At 44.5% G+C, this 22949-nt stretch overlaps 1 protein-coding gene across 2 annotated transcripts; it reads left to right on the forward strand.

Moving 5' to 3' along the window:
* Positions 1-369: 369 nt before the first annotated feature.
* Positions 370-20019, forward strand: PRKAR1A (protein kinase cAMP-dependent type I regulatory subunit alpha). Of its 2 annotated transcripts, none has more exons than XM_049636406.1 (11): positions 370-496; positions 4250-4429; positions 9635-9805; positions 10601-10692; positions 10894-10955; positions 15063-15109; positions 15769-15927; positions 16969-17029; positions 18160-18281; positions 19248-19329; positions 19654-20019. In XM_049636406.1, the coding sequence occupies exons 2-11, from the start codon at positions 4256-4258 to the stop codon at positions 19824-19826; spliced, it is 1143 nt and encodes a 380-aa protein (XP_049492363.1). In that variant the 5' UTR covers positions 370-496; positions 4250-4255; the 3' UTR covers positions 19827-20019. The 2 variants fall into 2 exon arrangements, with proteins under 2 accessions (XP_049492363.1, XP_049492362.1); XM_049636405.1 differs by lacking the exon at positions 370-496 and adding an exon at positions 774-908.
* The last annotated feature ends 2930 nt before the right edge of the window (positions 20020-22949 follow it).

Consider the following 22949-nt stretch of genomic DNA (forward strand, 5'->3'; position numbering starts at 1 on the left):
AGCACCCCCGGAGGGGAGAGCGGCCCGATCAGCCAAGCGGACGCTCGGCAGGGCTCGGATTTCCTGGACCGGATGGCGGGCCCGTGCCCGGAGGCCCGCGCGGTGCAGGCCAGGCACAGGATGCGCGGCCGGGCGTGCTCATCCTGGGCATCCGCCGCTGCCGCGGATCCGCCGCGGCCGCCGCCTCCTCCGGGGCCTGGAAACGGCAGGAATCTCCCCACCCCGGCCCCGCGTCCTCCCCCAGCAAGGGGCTGCGGGGCGGAGTCGCCCACCTGTCATCCGAGACGCCCCACGTGGGTCCGCCCGGGTTGGGGGTGGGGGCTGGAGGGAGGGAGAAAAGGCAGAGGCGGCGAGGGAGGCGGGAGTGAGAGTGGGGCGGAGTGAGGAGTGGAGGCGAGGGGCCGAGCAGAGAGGGGAGCTCCCCCAAGCCGCGCCGTCGACGAGCGGAGAGCAGAAGGAAGAATAAAGGGGACCTGTGGTATCCAGACAGGAACAGGTAAGGGGGGCAGGTGAACGGAAGGAGGGGAGCGTCGGGCTGGAGAGAGTGGGGAAAGGATAAAAGAGGCGGGTGGGAGGAAAGGGCTGCGAGTGGGGGACGAGGTTAGATTAGAAAGGAGAGCGGAAGAACGATTCTAGGGCGTGGAGGGGCCAGGGTCCTTCTAAGAGGGGCTAAAGAGGAACCCGGGCCGCAGCGCCTTTAAGGTTGCCAAGGCGACGGCTCTGGCCAGAGCGAGGCGCATTGACGTCAGCAGTCGGGCGCTGATTGGTTGCAGCCGGGTCGTTTCCGGTGGAGCCGCCGCGGAGCCGCTACCGCAGAGTAGAGCGGGGCTGGGAGGGAAGCGCCCGGACAGCTCAGCCAGCCGCAGCCTCGCACCCGCTGTCCCGCGTCCGCCGCCGCCCGTCCCCAGGTGAGTGGGGTCGGCCAGGGGGCCCCGACGCGCCGAGCTTCGCGGCCCCGCCGCCCGTTTGGGGGCGCTGGACCGATCCAAGATGGCGTCACGGGGAGCGACCTGCAGGGGGATGGCCGCACCCCCTGCCCCTCCCCGGCCCCAGCGGGCGCCTCCCCGTAGGCCTCACGCCCCGGGCCGCGCCCCCGACCCCGAGTCTGCGGCTCCGAGGCCCCCGGGTCGCCGGGACTGCTCCGGTGCGGGGCTCACCGGCCGCCCCGCCCGCGCGCGTTCCCCGCGCTCGGCGGCGCTGGGGCCCCCGGCCCTCCGCGGCCATCGCGCCCCTGCCGCCTCCGCACCCGCGCGCCGCGGCCTCCTCGCTCGCCCTCCCCCATTTCCTGAAGGACATCAGTTCGATTTTACTGGAATCCGCCATCGTTCCCCCTAGCATTGCTGGCTGATCTTGAGACTCGGCCGTTCTCGTTTTTCTTTCTAGGGCCTCCTTGTCCTCCTCTCCAGCGGTGGCTTTCTTTCCCTGGGAAAGCCTTCCGGGTGCTCCCCTCCTCCCCCCTGCTCCGTGATTTTAGCTTGGCTCCTGAATTTCATTTTGTCCCCTTTCACCTCCCCTTTTCTGATCTTCGTCCCCGTCCTTCCTCCGTCTTTTCGCCACCGTCGTGGCCTTCCGACTAGAGTAGGATGAAGGAAGGATAGGCCTCCCTTCTTCATTCTGTGGCCATGATTGTGGCATGAGTGAGGTGAAGGGCACTCTCCTGTCCTTCCTCTCGAAAATAAGTACATGGTCCCTATTAACCCCTGCAGCGCAGTGCAGGTGTAATGCCAAACAGCTGCTTTGAGAGATTGTCAGGCGACTGGCCTTTCTAGCAGAGGAAAGAAAGAACACTTTCTCAAGATGACCCAAAGGAAGTGTTTCTGGCTGGTCTGAGGGTCTGCGGTCTGAATCAGCAAGTTTCCCAAAAGTGTGTTAAATATGCTCTCTCATGTAATCCTTTTGAAACTGAATTTTATCACAATTGAATTGACAAAAGAAAACTGAGTTTTCTTATGAGCAGGTACAATGCAGTGAAAGTTTAAAAGGAGTTAAATAATTTTGCGGGGGGAGGGGAGAAGCTAAATTGTTGGGCTCTTAGTTTTAAGAAGGAATACAGAGTATATCCGATTAAAAATACTAAGACAGTCAAGTTTGGATTAAGGGGTTCACATGGTGACCGCATTAATCTTGGGGCATTTTTGTTAATTTGCTCCCTCAGGAAGACCAGCCAGTGTGTTCTTTTTAAGACTTTGTTTCAAACAAAAGGTCAATTTCACTTGTTAGACCCAGTTCTCTCATTTCTACCAGCCAGAGTCATGATCTTTGAATGATTTCTCTGATCAGTTGAATACATGGATTGATATTCCTGAAACATGTCGGAATATTTTGGAGCATAAAAGATCTGATTTATCATTGTTCTTGGTGGCCTTTGGCATTATTTGAAATGTAGAAAATTCACTGAAGTGGATTATCAGTTCTTATGACGACGGTCTGACCTGGAAAAGTGGCTGGTATAAATCCAAAATTAAAGAACCTTTTTTTTTTTTTTTATTGTGTATTTCTGAAGTAGCGTGGTTCTTTTTCTGTGGCTTTTAATTTATGTGCTTGTCAGGGAGCTACAGACTTTCTCATGGTCTGTTAACTAGTCTGCTTGTGGGGCGCCTGGGTGGCTCAGTCGGTTGAGCGGTTGAGAGTCCGACTTCGGCTCAGGTCAGGATCTCACAGTCTGGGTTCGAGCCCCGCATCGGGCTCTGTGTTGACAGCTCAGAGCCTGGAGCCTGCTTTGGATTCTGTGTCTCCCTCTCTCTCTGCCCCTCCCCTGCTCATGCTCTGTCTCTCTCTGTCTCTCAAAAATGAATAAAGGTTAAGAAAAATTAGTCTGCTTGTTATTGACCTTTATTTGTCAAAACAAAATGAATAACAGTGTAGCACTTTGGCTCTTAATCTGGGGTTTCTTTTTTTCTTTTAAATTTAGAGTTTCCTCTCTGGTTTCGTGTGCATTATATTTGGAAAAGACTGATGTGTATTGAATTCATCTGGGAGGGGGAGAGGACCTCAATTTTATTTTCTAATCTTTATGGCTTAATAATTAGGAGTTGGAAGGAAAATAATTTATGACTGTGTTGTTAAATTGGTAAGCTTTAAATTCCGGGGTAAAGTTAGCTGCTGTTATATTTCTACTTATTTTACTTTACATCCAGGTAGTTTGAATCCTCTAAAATTCATTAAATGCAGTTTATCTGTTGATATCTTCATGTACACTTTTTAAAATGTTTTTATTTATTTTTGAGACAGAGACAGAGCATGAGCAGGGGAGGGGCAGAGAGAGAGGGAGACACAGGAGACACAGAATCTGAAGCAGGCTCCAGGCTCTGAGCCGTCACCACAGAGCCCAATGCCGGGCTCGAACTCACGGACCGTGAGATCATGACCTGAGCTGAAGTCGGACGCTCAACCAACTGAGCCACCCAGGCGCCCCTTTCATGTACATTTAAAATTTAACCTGTTTTAGCATTTTTCTGCCCAAAGAAAATGTTTTGACATTTACCTGCCCAAATCTTATATGATTTATTTGGGAAGGTTCTTTGGTTTGTTTTTGCTTTTGTTTTTTTCTGTTAAGGCTGTTTTCTTTTACCAGTGTGTTTGTTATCACTTAGGGCCGGGATTTTATAAAAGAATCTGGAATAAAAGGTTGCTTTTAAAATTCGTCTGGAGATCATTTTGTGTTTTTAGAAATTTTGATTATGCTAGTGGTTGGCTAATCCGATCCTTTGCTCCAGGGGTTTGTTGAGCGACATTAGGACACTCGCCCAGGATGGGAGTCAGGTACAGGGAATGTCGGAAGTTCTTCATTGTGCTTCCTTGCTTTCACTTAGAGCGGACTTGTGTGCACTTGTAATTCTCTGTCCTGTTTGCCATTTACACACTTCCCACATCATCGTGATTTCTTTGCAGGGGGAGAACTGAATGAAATTCCCTTAGGGTCCTGACTCCTCAGTGGCCCTCCTCCGCGGGGGATAGTGGCTGGTCCTTCCTCCCAGGAGCGCGGGTTCTTGCCTCTTGCTGTTGCTGCCTGCAGAACCCAGATCCCGCGCCAGGAACTAAATGAAACACTTCTTTGGAAGAATGCTATTTATTTCTTTACATATTTTCTTCGCGAACCCCCACCTCCCTGTTTAAAAAAAGAAAATCTGCGGGAAAAAAAAAGCCCTTGTGATTCAGTTGCCTGATGAATTTCAGTCAAAGGCCAGATCGGCATGTGCTCTTTAGCAGTCGTTGGCCCAAGCCTGTGTGTGTGTGTTTTCGCCCGCAGACAGCCATGGCCTCCGGCAGCACCGCCAGTGATGAGGAGCGCAGCCTCCGCGAGTGCGAGCTCTACGTCCAGAAGCACAACATCCAGGCGCTGCTCAAGGATTCCATTGTGCAGTTGTGCACTGCCCGGCCCGAGCGACCCATGGCGTTCCTCAGAGAATACTTCGAGAGGCTGGAGAAGGTAAAAATACACGCGGGAGACCCGACGAGCCCGGCGACTGTTACACGTAACGCCGTCGAACGTGCCCAAGTTGTACCACTTGGAAGAAAAGGAATTTGGACCAAACAAGAAATCCAAACTAGAGTTTCACAAAACGAAGTGCAGTTAAGGCATTTCTAGTAATTTTTAACTCCGTGATCGGTAGAATGCCTCAAACAAACCTGCATGGCGAGTTTAGCTGGGTAACGGAGGGCTTCTGAACAGTAGTCCCTTGTAACCGTTTTAATTGACCCATAAACCTGATTAAAATAACTAGATACGGTTGATCAGAGGTAGCGGTTGTAGGACACGAGAAGTTCTACAGTGCTTGAAAGCAGCTAATGCTTCCGTTTCCTTCCACAAAACGAGTGAGCTTCGTAGGCCTTGTTTCACCTTTTAAAACTAATGTAATGAAGCATTTGAGTCTAGCTTCTGACAAAGCGGGGGATCTGAAGCAGAGGCGTCCGTTTCACTGTGGACTGTATCTCAGATGAGTCGGACTGTAGAGCAGAGACGCGAAGGGTGACGTGACCGGTGTCGGAATTTTCCTTTACTTACGGTTTTGGTCAGGACTTGTTTCCTCTTGAAAAAGAGCAGTTCAGTTTTTATTGTTTATCGTTCGTCCTCATTGCGTGTGTCACTGTGACCTAAGGATATGCTAAGTGCTTTTCTAAGCCGAATGGTAATCAAGGACAGTGCTTCAGTTCACTTCCCTCAAGAAATGATGAATGAGAAAGTCTGGAACGTTAAATGCTTTCCGTAGTTTGATTTGTTTCTGTAAATTGAGATAAGTTTACAGGGTTTTTTATACATACTGGAGCTTTGATGTGGTTTGAAATGATTATGAACCACTTGGGAGGCATTTCTTAGGTATGTGGTGATTAATCATTTAATTGTATAATAGAAATATTTGTAACATATCCCATTTGTTTGGAAAATCTTTCAAGTGGCGTACCATATTAGTAAAGAATCTGTGTATACTAAGATTTTAAAAGTGTTTGGGTAGCTCGGTGATCAGACATTTTCTACTACTGTTTTGTTGAAAAGGTGTTTGTTAAAATTGGTGTTTAGTACCATGATTAAGAGAATTAACAACAAAAGAACAATTAACCGGTTCCCAGGAAGGTGGCCTCGCTGTTTTAGAATTGTATTAGGAAGTCTCGTTTGCTCCGTTGTAAGCAATTTCCAAATCGTTCGTGAAATACTGTAGAGCCAGGCTGCCGTGGGCGTTCCCTGTTTTGAAATAAAGTGCGTTCCTGGAGATCTGGTTCTGAAATGGGTCACTGTAAGGTGATCCCTCTTCGCCTCAGACATCAATAGAAACCATCAGATGAGGGAATGAAGTGGGTGGGACATTAAGGGTGTGTCTTTTTATAGGGAACATGGAGCGTGTGGTCACTGCAGCGCCTGGCCTTACCCTCGCGCTGCCGAAGCCTCACCGACAGGGGAGGCGAGAAAGCGTCCTTAACGGAGTGTTTTGCAGATGGGATTTTTAGCTTTAATGTGTATTAGCCTCTTTACCTCTTAACAAGAGTCCTGGCTGACACACTCCTTCCTGTAACTCAAGGGTCTTTATTTCACATGCGCACATTCCTTTAGCCAGGGTCCAGTGTAGACATCTGGGCTTTTAAGGAACTAGATTTTCAACTTTTCCACAGGTCGTTGTTCTGTACGTTAGGTGTTGGGTTTAGTATGTCTGGAAATACACAGTCACGTTCTTGTCACCTCCTTTCCTGTGTTAGCCAGGGGTCGTGTTTCTGGAACCTTGAGCTACTCAACGAGAAGTGTGCCCCAGACTCACAATTGGTCCATTGGAAAGCTTCTGTGTTTTCCTTCAGACTGTCATCTGAAATTGAAGTCCGCACTTGTGCATGTATTTATTAGAACCTTGCCTGTCTGATAGGTCAGAGGAATTTTAATTGCCGTGACCACTGAGCGTCTCCTGTGTGCCAGGTTCTGCGTGAAGCACTTTGCACACATACATACTCCTCATTTCAGATGTGAGAGGTAGGTGACTATCACCATGTTAAGAGGTAGCGGGTAAAACTAAGAAGCGGAGTGACGTGGCTGTGTACACGTGGCGTGGCAGTTAACTTGTACTGGGGCGGCATACGACCCCCTCCTCCCCCACCCCGATCTCAGTGGCTTACTCCACATAAAGCCCCCGATTGCAGTGGCTGACTACAGAAGACCTTCTTTCACTGTCCTGGGCAGCTCTTCTGGGCTCAGCCCCTCCTGTCTTCCTGACTCCACAGGTTTCTTGTTCTGGAGCTGAGTGCGAGGAGCAGCCACGGTATAGAGCGTGCCGTTGCTCAAGGCGAGAACCACCGGAAGCCCAAGCAGGGCAAACCATCAAAGTGGGCGCGGTATGGTGCGTCCACTTACATTCCAAGGCCACCCCCCACGTCCATTTGCTTGGAAGTTTGTCTCCCCTGTGGGGAAGAGTGGAACGGCGAGGGGGGAGAGAGAACGAGTAATTGTTGGAAGCCTGTTAAGTAAGTGGTGAGGACACTGAGAACTTAAACTCGAGGACGAATGCCGGCAGCCATGAAGTAGATTAGGAGGGTTTTTTGGTGTGTTTTTTGGCTCCTTTTGGCTTTTGTTTTAATAAGTGGGAAAACCGAAGAGGGGAGAGGCTGGCAGCAGAATGACGACAGCAAGGAAAAGGATATAAAAATGTATCCTAATATGTACTAGGAATCGATCTCAGTAATGGCTGTGAGTCACCAGGATGAGGTTATATCTGATTGCTGTTTAAAGAGGATCCATGAAACGATGTTAAAAATCAAAATGCTTTTGGTCCTTAAAAATTATCTTAAAAATTCATTTAGATGTCGTTCCAAATGAGATGCCGTTTGTGTCATTTTTCGTGAAATTTTTGTGAAATGCCAATGACAGATTTTTGGAGGTAGAATTTGTGTTTTAATTTATGGCCTTCAGCTAAATTTGAGGAGACACGAGTTTTATAGTTTTTTGTTAGTATGAGGTGGGAAAACTTACTGGTTATTGGAATTACCAGAAGGAAAATGAAGTGGGTTTTCTGAAAAATGTGTTTAAAAAAAATTTTTTTTAAAACACTTATTTAGTTTTGAGAGACAGAGAGAGAGCACAAGCAGGGGAGGAGCAGGAGAGAGGGAGACACAGAATCCAAAGCAGGCTCCAGGCCCTGGGCTGTCAGCACAGAGCCCTACTCCAGGCTTGAACTCACAGACTGTGAGATCGTGACCTGAGCTGAAGTCAGCTGCTCAACCGACTGACCGCCCAGGCGCCCCTCTAAAAAATGTAGTTTTAAAGAAAATGGTTACATGTTTGCACATGGTTCAAAATTTTGCAAGTGCAAAAGGGTGTGACATAATAAAATATAATGAAATGCATGACATCTGTTTCCTATATACATATATAATCTAACATAGTATAGAAGATATTTTATCTGAGTAAAATTGTACATTGTTCTATAATACTATATAAATACGTAGTAAAAAGTCCCATTCCATTGTCTTCTTGAGTGCAGCCAGTTTTCTATAGATAATATATGGGCATTTACCTACAAATTCATATATAAAAAAGCTTCCTGTTTTCCAGCAGGTGCATGGCATTCCATTGTATGGAAAAACTGTAATTTATTTAACCATTGAGGACCATTTTGGTTGTTTCCACTGTTAGGCTATTACAAACTATTACAAATGATACAATGAGTTACTTAGTATATATGTTTTATCACATATATGTATATGTTGGAATAAATTCTTAGAAGGAGAATTTCTGGATTAGTTGGTCAAGAAGTAAATGCATTTGTAATTTAGTATAAAGCATAGTAAGATTGTTTTCATTGTATGTTTTTCTTACTGTGTTTTCTTCTAAGTTTGAAAATTAGAAAATCCAGAGAAATGAGAAAAATAAAGCCAAACCTTCTCTCCAGAAAAGAATAAAAATCAGGCATGATTCTCCTAATAGAAATTAACATTGTTAATACCTTGATGGTTATCACCCTAGGCTTTGTTGTGGCATATATAAGCTCTTTTATTTGTAGAAGCAGGGCTAAATACCATGTCAGAGAAAAAGTAGGCATCTCATTAATTTCTTTTATCAAAAATCTTTTTTGAAATTATCAGTAAATGCGAATAAGTTCATTTAGAATTTGAAAAATGGTTTAGAAAAATAATGGAGAATGAATGAGTCAAGTGAATGAGAGCAATAGTAGAGAATACGTTCTTGGGGTTTTTTTTTTTTTCATTTTTATTTTATATCAAGTATAATAACTTTCTTTACTGCACAGTTAAGAGGCATTTCTTTTTAAGGCCCTGGATCTGAAAAGTAAGAATATTAAAGAGTTTATCTCAGTTTTTGTATGAATTGATGTAATGAGATTAAAAACAAGTGAACTTTTGGTTTTAATTTCGGTGTAATGAATAATAAATAATATAATAAAGGTATTAAAGAATATAAATAATAGAGATAATAAAGAATGCTTATAGCTGCTTTGGGAGAAATATTATTAGATCTGATCTTACTTAAATTCTTGGTTACCATCGCATCATTTCATAATTTGTTTATATCTGAGACTCCAGCCAGAATATGAATTCCATAGGCTTAGGACCCTTTCCTGTTGGTTTTGGTATTGTCTTTTCCTAGCATCGACTTGACATGGCAGATCCAGAGAATACTTAACTGAATTAAGGAAATAACCCAGTAACCTAGACATTGTTGTATCACTTTGCTGTGCCTGAGTGGTTATTTCTAGGTAACAGTTCTTTTGGGGTGTGTGTGTGGTGGGGAGTCTTCATGCTATCCGTAGCAGCATACGGAAACCTAATTCCCCAGGATTTTGTTTTGCAGTTTATTGCTGTTGTGTGCATTAGAAGGCATTGTTGTCAATGTATTACCATAACCAGTATCTAATTTTTTATTTGCATGTTATGTGTCCTTGTACTAATGGCTTTCGTTTATTATTAAATATGGTGTCTACTATCATCTGAGGAAACAGTATAGCCCTTTCAGAGTATTTCTTTTCAAACTCGGCTCCATTTTTTTTTTGCATTTGGAATGGCCTTTTCCCCCTTCACTTTCACATTGGTAATAGAGGAAGAGATTTTCAGTGATTGAGATTGGGTCACACTAGAGAGGATACGAGAAGACCAAATCGACATGCTGAAGGACCTCATTTTATAAACGTGTAATTTTTTTCAGGAGGAGGCCAAACAGATTCAGAATCTGCAGAAGGCGAGCGCCCGTGCAGATTCGAGGGAGGATGAGATCTCTCCTCCCCCACCCAACCCAGTGGTTAAGGGCCGGAGGCGACGAGGTGCCATCAGTGCTGAAGTCTACACGGAGGAAGACGCTGCGTCGTACGTTAGAAAGGTAGTTCTGCTGTCCGCACGATGGGGCACTGTTTCCGGGACCCACGTGGTCGTCCGCTAGCCGCCTGTGGTGATGCCTGCACCATTCTGAATAGTAAAACACAGGATGGGTTGTACTTCGTCCTGTACGGTTCTTGGGTCCCGGGGAACAGGTTACTGTACTAAACATGCCATTAGAGGAAATAACTAATAATGATTGTAAAACAGCGAACGGTTGTATTTGGGGGATTTTCTTTTCCGGTTGCTTTGCAGTAGAAGAAGCGGGCAGTGTTTTTTCTCTTGAATCATGGTTTCTTTTTGACATCCCGTAACTCATGTCGTGAACCTTTTATCCTGGAAGCTTCCTTCCTCCTTTTGGCTCTTCCTTGGAGCCAGCCTGCCATTTTGAGTTCTGCTATTGGCCTGAAGGGGGAAGAGAGTTGTCCTGACGAGAGGCCTGTGAAGCTCATAGTACGTGGTCACGGTTTAAAAAATGACTAATTGTCATAAACTGCTTAGTTTTGCCTCAAAATAATGACCTTGCAAGGTGTTATGGTTTGTGACTTCAGTCGTTGACTGGAAACCCAAGTATGAGCCTTCAATATAGGCTTGGTTGTAGGAAAGGGGATTAGTCAGTCAATATTTATTGAGTACTTTGTAGATCACAGATAGTACAAGCGTGTTGTGTTAAATAGTTAACTCAAAGCAGTCTTGTGTAAATACCATAGCGTATCTTGACGTTTAATTGAAAGGCACGTTCAGACATGATCTGGTTTTGGTTTATGGAATTGTCATTGGATCTTCTGTTCTTTTCCAGGTTATACCAAAAGATTATAAGACAATGGCTGCTTTAGCCAAAGCCATTGAAAAGAATGTGCTCTTTTCACATCTTGATGACAATGAGAGAAGGTAGGTTCGGGCTCTTGGTTATACTGTTTTTTCAGAACACCCGTGGTCCCAAACTAGTCTGCTCACTGCGGCAAGTTTTGATAATCTTTCCCCCGATGACGGTCCAGGCTGAAGATCTGGGAGCTTTAAGTCAAAGGGTGGTGTTTGGAATCCATAGAAGATGCACATGAGATGTGACTTGAGGCCTTGTGTGTCTTGCAGCGATATTTTCGATGCCATGTTTCCGGTTTCCTTTATTGCCGGAGAGACCGTGATTCAGCAAGGTAAGGGCTGCCGCTTCCGCGGCCTGCAGTGCTGTGGGCCTGCAGGATTTTGTTAATTGGAGTTCGTTTTCTTCTTTTCGGCCTGCCATTTTCCTTCTGTTCTACTGCGGGATTTTCCGATTTCTTTCTTTCTTTCTTTTTTTTTTTTTTGAGTATCGTTGACACACAATGTTATATTGTTTTCAGGTGTACCGTTTACTGATTTGACAGGTTTGTACATTAAGCTGTGCTCACCACGGCTGTAGTACCACCGGTCCCTTTATAGGACTATGACGGTGTCACTGACTGAATCCCCTCCGCTGTGCCTTTCTTCTCCGTGACTCACTCATTCTGTGACTGGAAGCCTGTCCCACTTCCCTTTGCCCATTTTGCCCTTCCCCCCACCCCCTGGCAGCCTTCGGTTTGTTCTCTGTATTTATGGGTCTGATTCTGCTTTCCAGGTGTCTGTTCATTTGTGGGTGTGTGTGCTTTTTCTTTAAGATTCTACTTATGAGTGGAGTCATAGGATATTTGTCTTTCTCAATCTGACTTATTTTACTTAGAATAATGCCCTCTAGGTCCATCCATGTTGTTGCAAATGGCACGGTCTTCTGATTTTTTTTTTTTTTTATGGCTGTGTAATGTTCCATTATTTTCCTTATTCATTTACCTGTGGATGGACATTTAGGGTACTTCTATATCTTGGCTATTGTAAACAGTGCTGCGGTAAACATAGGGCTGCATAGATCTTTTCAAATTCGTGTGTTCATTTTTTTCGGGTAAATACCCAGTAGTGGAATTATTGGATCACTGGTATTTCTTTTTTTCATTTTTTAAAATGGTTTAACGTATTCTGATAGCAGACTTAACGTGGACAGCACAGAAGATCAACAACGTTAAAAACATGTACTTGTGTGTAGGACAACTCAGTTAGAAAAGCATAGTGAATGGATCACATCTACTGTCTGATAAGAATGCTGCAAACACTATTTAGTTGTCATCAATATACTTGTTTTAAGAAAATCCAAAGGTTGGCATTGTCCAGAAAAATGTAACAGGTTTATTTATTATTGTTACATAAAGTTAAACTGCTGAAACGTGTTCACTGAGACATTTTGACTTGCATTAATGCTTTATGTCCCCGCATTTATATTAAAAACTCACACACGGGTGCCTGGGTGGCTCAATCAGTTAGGCGTCCGACTTTGGCTCAGGTCATGATCTGGCGGGTCATGAGTTCAAGCCCCGCGTTGGGCTCTGTGCTGACAGCTCGGAGCCTGGAGCCTGCAGCCTGCTTTGGATTCTGTGTCTCCCTCTCTCTACCCCTCCCCCACTTGTACTCTCTGTCTCTGTCTCTCTCTCAAAAATAAATACTAAAAATTTTCTGTGCAAAATATTAATATGTTATTATATATTATATATAATTATAATATTAAATAATACTAATAAATACACATTTTAAAAGTTTTGCTGTGCAAAAACTTTTTTTTTTTTTTTAAGTAAATTTATTTTGAGAGAGAGAAAAGCCCAAGCAGGGTCTGTGCTAATAGCACAGAGCCTGATGGGGAGCTCAGTGTCAGGACCCTGGGATCATGACCTGAGCCAAGATCGAGAGAGTCAGATGCCTAACCGATTGAGTCACCCAGGGGCCCCTGCGAAAGCTTTTGATTTTGATGTAGTCCCTTGCCTACGGAGACATCTCTAGAAAAATGTTGCTGTGGCTGACGGGAGAGAAATACTGTTTTCTCTTACAGGATTTTTATGGTTTCAGGTCTCATATTTAGATCCTTAATCCATTTTGAGTTTATTTTTGTGTATTATGTTAGAAAGTGGCCCAGTTTCATTCTTTTGCACGTAGTGTCCAGTTTCCCCAGCACCATTTGTTGAAGAAATTGTCTTTTCCCCATTGTGTATTCTTGCTTCCTTTGTCGTAGATTAAGTGAGCATATACTTGTGTGTTTATTTCTAGGCTCTGTTCTGTTTCCCTGATCTGTGTGTCTCGTTTTGTGTTAGTACCATACTGTTTTGTTTACTGAACTTTGTAGTATATCTTGAAGTCTATCTGGTATTGTGATACCTCCAGCTTTGTTCTTCTTAGGATTGCTTTGGTTATTTGGGGTCTTCTGTGCTGCCAGACAAATTTTCAGTATTATTTCTTCTAGTTTTGTGAAAAATGCTGTTGATATTTTGATAGGGGTCATACTGAGTCTGTAGATTGCTTTAGGTAATATGGACATTTTAACAACATTAACTCTTTTAGTCCTATGACCATGGAATAGCTTTCTGTTTGTCTTTGTCATCTTTCATCTCTGTCATTTGTGATTTACGGTTTTTAGAGTACAGATCTTTTACCTCTTTCGGTTATTCCTCGGTAGTTTATTCCTTTTTGGTGCACTTGTAAATGGTGTTACTTTTTAAATCTCTCTTCCTGCTACTTTGTTACTAGTGTATAAAAATGCTGTTGATTTCTGACTATTAATTTTGTATCCTGCCACTTGACTGAATTCATGAATTGCTTCTCGTAGTTTTTGGTTGGAGTCTTTAGGATTTTCTATGTATAGCGTTGTTCGTGTTGTTTGCAGATAGTGACAGTTGAAACTTCTTGCCAATATGGATGCCTCATTTCTTTCTTGCGCTGATTGCCGTGGCTAGGACTTCAGTTCTGTGTTAAATAAAAGTGGTGAGAGTGGACATCCTTGTCTTGTTCCTGAACAGAGAGGGAAAAGCTCTCAGTTTTTCACCTTTGATTCTGATGTTAGCTGTTTGTTTTTTGCGTATGGCCTTTTGTTGTGTTGAAGTATGTTCCTTGTAAAGTTAATACCTATTCTCCTCTAACTATTTGAAAAAATAGAGGAGGAAAGCAAGCTTCCAGATACATGCTCCAAGGCCAGCATTACCCTGATGCCAAAACCAGACAGATACCACAGGAAAAGAAAACTATAGGCCAATATCACTGAGAACACAGATGCAAAAATCCTCAACAAAATATTCACATTCAGCAAGACATTGAAAGGATCATTCATCACAGGCAGGCAGGCTTTATTCTGGGGATGCAAGAATGGTTCGATATTTGTAAATCAATCAGTGTCCTACACCACCCATCAACAAGACAGAAGCTAAAAATCACATGATCCGCTCAACTGATCCTTTTTTTTTTTTTTTAATTAAAATCCTTTGAACTTTGGAGTGCCTGGGTGGCTCAGTCGGTTAAGCGTCCGACTTCGGCTCAGGTCGTCCGACTTCAGCTCAGGTCATGATCTCGCGGTCCGTGAGTTCGAGCCCCGCGTCGGGCTCTGTGCTGACCGCTCAGAGCCTGGAGCCTGTTTCCGATTCTGTGTCTCCCTCTCTCTCTCTGACCCTCCCCCGTTCATGCTCTGTCTCTCTCTGTCCCAAAAATAAATAAAAAATGTAAAAAAAAAAAAGTCCTTTGAACTAAAAGGCACACTTTCCCTAAAGGACTACTGTTTTCTCTAGTATCTGATTCAGTTTTGTTTATAGTAACTTTTGGAGGATATTGCATTTTAATTTTGAATGTTGTGTGAGATTTTAGAGCCATATATATTTCGTATATCCTTTATATTATTAACCACTTACAGAGTAAAATAAAGTAGGAAGCGGCAAAGCAGTTGCGTTCTGAATCACATAGCACATCTGTTCATAAGGTTCTCGGGCTTCTGATTCTTAGCTTTTTTGCCTTGTGTATTAACATGGATCCAACCTTATGGGTATCCCCCTCCCCTGTTTTCTTTTATTTACTCTTGATATTTTCGTGGGTCTTCATAATCCTTGAGTTTTCCAGTGTAGTGATAGTCTGATATTTTGTCACTTACTCTGTTTGTTTTATTGTCATGATCATGTAGCGGGTACTGTCTTTGTACACATACAGCTTTTGTTTCGTTTTAAGTTATTTTTCAGAGCTGTTCTTTACCATGAGATGACTAAAAAATCGATCAATTTTATGGCTTTAAAAATATATCGTTGGACCTCCTGAAAGGTTGTGTTAATTTATAACACGCTTTCTTTGATGGCACCTCTGTAAAATAAATTTATTTTTACATTAATTCGATAGTTCTGATGTATGTTTCCTCAATTTGCATTATACACCTAACTTTTTGTACTCTGTTTTAGGTGATGAAGGGGATAACTTCTATGTGATTGATCAAGGAGAGATGGATGTAAGATTTAATAATAGAAATATGTTGATAGTCGTAAAGGTGAATGTGTCGATACTGATTACTTGTAAGAGTTTCTGAAGGGCTGTTAAAAGCCTCGTATGTCAAATTCCAGCAACATCTTTTGCCAGGTATTTTAAATGACACAGAGAAACTTTTTAACCTATCGAAAGGCAATTTCGTTCGCTAGACGTTCAGTTTAAATCTCTTGCTGGAGTCCCCGGTTAAGGCGCGTGTGCGTACTGTGTGGTAAGGTAGATGTGAGGGAGACTGTCCGTCAGACCTGGGAGTTGGCGCTGAGACTAGGTACAGCTCTCTTGATCCTGTGAACCTTGTTTACAAGGGAAATGGGCATAATAACAGCACGGCTGTCGCAGGATCGTTAGTTCAGTGCCGTCTGCAGGAGGCACGGCACTCTCGAAACGTACACGCGGTTGACGCTTCGTTTACCTCTGCCCTGATCCTCCCCGTGGGGAACGTTCTCATGTCGGGTAATTAAGCCCGTGAATCACAGACACTCGGGTTTGCGCTGCTGTGTGCTACAAACATCATGTATTCCGGCTTAGAAACCAAGTTCAGTATTCTGGCTCCTTGGAAGGTGTTTAATCCCAGTGTGTTTGTGTGTGTAGGAAACAACCGGTCCTTTGTCATTTGCCTTTTAGGTCTATGTCAACAACGAATGGGCAACCAGCGTTGGGGAAGGAGGCAGCTTTGGGGAACTCGCTTTGATCTATGGAACGCCTAGAGCCGCCACTGTCAAAGCGAAGACGAATGTGAAACTGTGGGGTATCGACCGGGACAGCTACAGAAGAATCCTCATGGTGAGCCGGCACGGCTCTTGGAGTGCGACGTAGAATTCAGTCTGTGTCACGGGCGTTTGAGTCGTATCGCCAGGTCTTTTAGAACAAATGTCTGGCTGCAAATAACACGGGAGACATGTGGTGCGTCTGTAGTGGTCAGCCCACGTTTGGGAACGTCCCCATTTGCACGTCAGGTAGCTTGCCAGGTGCTGCTTCTGAGAGCACGAAGTGCCTTACGGCCGTTCGCCAGTAACCCGCTTCCCTAAACGACAGGGGGGTTGTCGGTAGTGCAGACGTCCCCTCGTAAGACTGGAGGAAGAAACAAAATGATAAAACCATTGGAACGTTCTGCTCATGTAGAACCTTGTGACAGGTTTATAGAGTAGTTTCAGATGTTAAGTGCCAGCTGCTGGCCTTCGTCCTCTTGAATGGTTTCCTTAAATTTGTGCCGTGCCTGTCTGGCTATTTGACAGTCTGCAGTTGGACGTACTTCGAACACTTGCGGTGTTTGGGGGATGTGTGTGTGGAGATAGACGTCTACGCGCCTGTAAGGACGTTCCAGAGGACTGTGCTCCCCCCTCTCCTTCCTCCAGATGCTTGGCGTTTACCAGACCTCACAGATAAGACAGCTTGGTTAAGTCAGGGGCTGGGGGACTGTTTGCGGTAGAAGGTCTGCAAGTGGTAGCCGTTTTCTCTCCTTTGTTCTGTGGAAGACTGGGGTCGTGGGCAAGAACCCTGGGCTGGACATAACGTTCAGCTCTAGTCACTCACGTAACTTGGTAGCTTTCTTGGAGAATTGATGGTGCGTCTGGCCTTTCATTAATTGCTTGTCCTAGGCACCTTCTTTGGCCATATGCCTGGTCTGACTTTTAAGGGCGAGTTACTCAGCTGCTTATTAAGCTGAACCAGCGGCTTTGCTGTCTTCAACACGAAGCATCAAGAAGCATCAGCAAGCTTTGACTTTTTTTCTTTTTTAATGTTTACTTAACATTTAATATTTATTCCGCAGCATTATGTGATAATTACACATTTTTAAGATCACTTTTTTTTTTTCATTTATAGGGAAGCACGCTGAGAAAGCGGAAGATGTATGAGGAGTTTCTTAGTAAAGTATCTATTTTAGGTGAGTTTTGGAAGATTGCACGGAGAATTGTTAAATTGAAGTGTTAGTGATACATGCTTATGTCATAAAAACTGCCCTGGTTATCAACTCACTTTTTTCTTTTTTCTTTTTTTTTTTTTTTTTTGCTAACAGTAATGACAAACACAAAGTTGAAGTTTGACCAAGTTAGAAGTAATTTTACAGTGTATTTAATCTACTAATCTATGATACACCTCTTTACTAGTGGTGGACGTGGGAAAAACTTCCTGGAATTATGTGCTACTCATTCCTCTGGGAGAGACAGAAAGGCTAAAAGTGTCCTTCTTTGCTGATGGACATTGGCAGTCATTCCCCCTCTGATTTCTGTCTCTGTTGCTCCGTCGGTGAGTTGACTGGTTCAGGAGAGTCGAGCATTTCCACGAATGCCTTTTCTCTGTAGAAAAATTAGGTGTCATTTTCTGATTTTCTCTGAAGAAGTGCTGGAAGTTTGTTGAAATTGAGTAAAGCAGGTTAACTGGACATAGTTGTATTTTGTTTCACGGCCTCACAGATGTTGTTACAACCTGCTCTGCCAGGGGCGGGGCGGGGGGGGGGGTGGTGATTCTTAGGGAATAGTCTTCTGCCATTTTGTTAGAGCGAGTTGACTTCTCCCCCCTCGTTTGTCCTTTCTCTGAGTGGGTTACATTTACTTAATGACTTGGGTCTCCGTTTGGCTTTGGGGAACTGTTGTCCGGTTCTCCTCGTGGGTTTCATAAATAAATTCAACTTCGGGTTTAAATAGGTAAGTTATTTCTGTGAACCTCTGGGATAGTACGGATGGTGACACACTCTATGACTTTTGGGTCTTGATTCGCATGGACGGTGTTCTTCAGGAAGACTTAATGATTACATTTTTTATTCCTTTACCATTGGGTGCAGTTGATAAGTTAACCTGGCCACTGGACCACTGAAGTAAGGATCTAAGAGTTATCTGTAAGTAGGAGGAGGATCTTGGTGAGACTTGAGGTCATTGAAGAGAGGCGCCATGTTGAACCTGCAACACTACTAGAATGTTAAATGGGCATGGCGATGGGACTCATCGTTTTGACAGTTTTGACATTTTTAGCAGTGACAACTAGCGTAGAGAAATTCTTTCGATTCTCGCCTTTCAGAATCTCTGGACAAGTGGGAACGTCTCACAGTCGCTGATGCGTTGGAACCTGTTCAGTTTGAGGATGGGCAGAAGATTGTGGTGCAGGGTGAACCAGGGGACGAGTTCTTCATTATTTTAGAGGTAACGGAGCCTGTGTTTGATATTGGGGGGAAAAAGCAGTACACCATAAGAGAGAAGAGGGGCTCATTCTGATTTCCAGCTTCACTTTTTAGTAATACCTGATAGATTTTATTTAAAAATTATCTTTCACTTAGAAATGGTGTTGTGCCAGGCCACTGTATTTTAAATGAGTTGGAGTCCGTTCTGGAAGGGCTGTTCAGGAAGTAATGGCCAGATTCTGAGCTCCTCGATCTTTTATCACGCAAGCCAAGTGAAACTTACCCATTTAGCGTAACAAACTATTACGGGTCTGTACTGTCCTTGTTAAAATCGCGTGTCTGGACCATTTGGCAAATAAGGGTTAAAGGCAAGCGTGTAAAGGCTGAAAGCTACTATGTTTTCTATCTTCACAATTCATGGAAATGCATAGCAGATACTCCTGCCCGCCAACCAGAGCCTAAAGAGCAGCTTTTGTAGGAATGTGGCTCAGTAGATGCTAATTGCTAAAAGCCAGGAGTCGAGCGACTGTTTCTTTGGAAGGCCAGTTGGTAAGTGACTGAGGCTTTGTGAGCCGTGGGGTTTCTGTCGCAAAGACTCAGCGCTCGCACTTCGACTCTTAGCGCAAGAGTGCAGCGCAGAAGCGGCCAGAGACGGCGTGTAAATGCGTTGGTGTGTTCCTGTGACGTTTCGTTTATAAAAACAGGCGGCGAGCTCGGGTTGGGCCCCCCCGGCTGCGGTTTGCCAACCCGAGTCTCAGCCCTTTGGCTCCTGGGTGTGAGAAGGGGCTCCGGCAGGGCCGTGGGGCAGAAGGGGACTGGAGCTCACGTCGTGACTCTCTCGAGTCATCTTTTACGCGAACGGGAGGATTTGAAATCGCCGCCGCGTCTTTTTTTTATTTTTCTAGGACAAAGTAGCCCCGCTTGCATCTGCAGAGGGGCACCCTGGATTTGAAAGTATCTGTTTTGCCATTTGGTGGTTTTATTACAGGGCTCAGCTGCTGTGCTACAGCGTCGGTCAGAAAACGAAGAGTTTGTCGAAGTGGGAAGATTGGGGCCTTCTGACTATTTCGGTACGTGGCTGTCCTTCAAGTACGTAGTTTGAGTCCCCTCTCAGGGAGATAACGCTGAGAGGTCTCTCTTCGTTCTGTCTTTCTCCCGAATATTACTTTTTCACTGTAGTCTTTTTGGCTCTCCGAGAGAGGGAGATTGTGACCTTTACCCATCAGTAGTCCGGTCGCCGACGGTCTCCTGTCGGTCGTGTTTAAGTGCGGATGTCGTGGGGCCCGTGCTGGGCTTGAAGAGCGGTAGACGCGGCCTCCTCGTGTCTCGGAAGCGCCCCCGTGGGGGTGCTCCCGGGACGCCCGCCTCCCCTGACCCGTGTCCCCCCTTCGCAGGTGAGATCGCGCTCCTGATGAACCGTCCTCGCGCTGCCACCGTGGTCGCTCGCGGCCCTTTGAAGTGCGTGAAGCTGGACCGACCCAGATTTGAGCGCGTCCTCGGCCCGTGCTCAGATATCCTCAAGCGAAACATCCAGCAGTACAACAGTTTTGTGTCGCTGTCTGTCTGAGACCCGCCTCCCGTGCCTCCCTGTCGTCCTGTCCCCGGTCCGTGCCTCCCTCGCGCAGACGGCTTTCCCCCCTCCTGGCAGCACGGCGGCTTCTCGTCTGTTTGTATTCAAAGTCGCTTCTATCGCACCGTTTTTCATGTGGAGCGTTGACCGGATGCCCCGACGCAGTTAAATAAACAGAGTTCTGTGGAGACTCCGCTGTTACTGCTTTTCTCTCTGTGCAGTGGTAGTTGCTCAGCCCGGGCGGCCGCGTAGGGCAGGGGGGTGACAGCGCGAGGGGCTTCTGTCGCTCAGTGACACAACTTTCCGGTTACCGTAGGCATATTTTAGACTGTACTCATATGTGCTGTACTGCTCTATAGAATTAATGATTTCTCATTAAGTTCTGAGGATTAGGAAAAACAGACCTAGAAAAATCCTAGTATAGTAGAAAGACATCTGCCTGTACTTAAACTAGCTTAAGGGTGGGAAAACGCCCATTTTTGCTAAGGATCGGATGGACGTGATCTGTTGAGTTCTTTCTTTTTTTTTCTTTTCATCAGAATTTTTGTCAAGCCCCTTCTCCTGGTCTTGTGTCCTATTGTTAGTGTTTCCCAGTTCTGCCATGTGTAGATGTGGCTATCTCTGCCTGCCTTTTGAGTTTGAAACCAGATCTAGGCTGCAAACACTGAGTTACGGATTAACTACGTCTGCCTCAGCTCAAAAATTCTGATTAGACCCGTATTTACCCAGCTAGTGCCAAATGCTGATCACCAGATGCCGAGTCGGGAATAAGGATTTGAGGCCTACGCTCTTGGTCGTTAACTTAGAGCTCTTGGCTAAATGTACACGATTCAGTTGATTCTGGGATTCCCTCCTGTGTTCATTAAACACCGACTGCAGGAGACTGAGTTTGCTGGGAATAGAACACACGGGACGAATGTCCTAGCAGAAAAATGGAGGTGGTGTTGGTAAAGGGAGAGGTGCCAGGGGCACAGAGTTCAGTGCTGGGGACTCTGTGCCGCTAAATTCCCTGGGGCGGGAGATTTGGGAAGAGTGTTCTACACGGGCTGGGGGGGCGGTGAGGCGTGTCTCTGTTCTTCCAGGTTGAGAAGTTCTGCTTTTCCATTTAGCATTTCTTTCCCTGGCAAACGTTCTTGATGTTTTACAGCAGACTTGTGTTTCGAGTCTTCACCTTATTTCAGTCTTTTCCAGCCTCAACATCCTTCTCTGTTCCATTATTCTATGTGCACCAGTGATAACCCAGTGGTTTATTTTTATTTTTGTTATTTTTTTTTAAACAAAATTTCACAGTTCTGTCATGTTAGGCGCTGTTGTTTTCATTGTGATTTATATGTAACGTACGGTTACGTTGGGGAGTGACTGCAAGCGTTTTTCCATCTGTGGGCAACTGGCTGTGATTATCAGTCCCGGGACTTCCAGCCCTTTCCTGGGGAATTTAAATTGGTCATGGCAGGTTTGGTTCATAGATTTGAACGGTTTTCAGGTTTTGTTAACTGAGTTTGGAGGATAAATCTGGGAAAGCGGTTTTATTTACATTTTAGTGTGATGGCCACCACATTACAAATTTTTGTGTTTTTCAAAATTACACTAAATGAAGGTTTTCTGATCTGTACTTTGTGTTTAGCTATCTTTTCTATTTAAAAATGAAAAATAAAAGTTCTGTTCTTGTTAGCTTAAAGCTTGATTTAATCTTTGTTTAAATGCCAAAACTGTACTTAACTGAATTCTTTAGAATGCCGTAAGTTTGCACAGTTTCATATATGTATATAATCATGTTCACGTGTATTTGGATACATATGATGCCTTCTAAATGAGTTTTGCTCTTAAATCATTTGGCTTGCTGTTTACTCCCTTTTGTAGTTTTTAATCTAAGGAACTTTAAGTCTAAACTGAAAAGTTATCACATTTAAAGCTTTCTCTTTGTGCAATCTGAGTATATGTCAGAAATCACAACTGGCATAATTTGTCTTAGTTGATATTCAGGGCTTTAGAAGTCATTGTTTCCGGGCGTGGTTAAGTGAATTTAAGAGATTTATTGCTCTAGAAAGTACAGATGGCCAAAGGACCATTTTGTATTGTTTCCTGGTTTACTAGTCTGGTTATACTGTGTGTGCTAATATACTCTATTCTTTTTGTTATAGATTGTCTTAACGGTAGGTCAAGTAATAAAAAAAATGAAATAATTTACATTCTTAAATGAATCGGTTTTTCTTCCCCTTCTCCTTTCCTTGTTGTCTTCTTCCCTGTCTCCCCCAGAAACTTTGAAATCTGGTGGGCAAGAATGAAAATCAAGTGAATTACGGGATTAGTGTTTTGAAGGGATTATGTTTGTTTTCAACGTTTTCCAATTCAGTTTGTTAAAGAATGAGTCCGAAATCCTTACTCGAAGCATAATTGAGTTGTTAGCCGACCTGTTCACTGAGCAATAGAAGGAAAAGGTTAACTCAAAAGCCGAAAGAGTTCCTTTTTATTTGAGACAAGAGTGGTTCTCTGCCCTTGGAACTTTCCCAGAGCTCATGGGATTCGTCATTTCTGTATCCGCATACTCTGTGGCTTAAATTCAGTACATGCATTTGGCTATTTAGGTATGCTTCTATATATTTTGCATTCATGGAGTCTTAATTCTGCTACTCCTCAGGTTTCTGAGACGATTCAGTTGTACTCATTAGTTTATTGGTATTAATGTCTTCACATCCAGTGAAGATGTGTCCTATTCCCGAACATTCTTTAATTTTGATTTGCCCTGATTTAGTAGCCCCTACCCTCAGCCCCCTGGAGGCGGAGCATGTAGAGTCACCACAGAAAATAACTGAAGAGAACTTCCTTGGATTGACTGAGCTGTTTCTGTTCTCATTCTTCTAGAACACTGGCTCGTGTGGAATTGTTTTTTGTCTTTTGCTGACTTAGATGCTGACATTTTAGAATTGGAGGAGCATGATGATCATTTTCTTTAAAAATTTTTTTTTAAATGTTTGTTTTTGAGACAGAGACAGAGTGTGAGTGGGGGAGGGGCAGAGGAGAGGGAGACACAGAATCTGAAACAGACTCCAGGCTCTGAGCTGTCAGCACAGAGCCTGATGCGGGGCTCGAACCCACGAGCCGTGAGATCATGACCTGAGC

Source organism: Panthera uncia, chromosome E1 (assembly GCF_023721935.1).
Source record: "Panthera uncia isolate 11264 chromosome E1, Puncia_PCG_1.0, whole genome shotgun sequence".
Taxonomy (NCBI): Eukaryota; Metazoa; Chordata; class Mammalia; order Carnivora; family Felidae; genus Panthera; species Panthera uncia.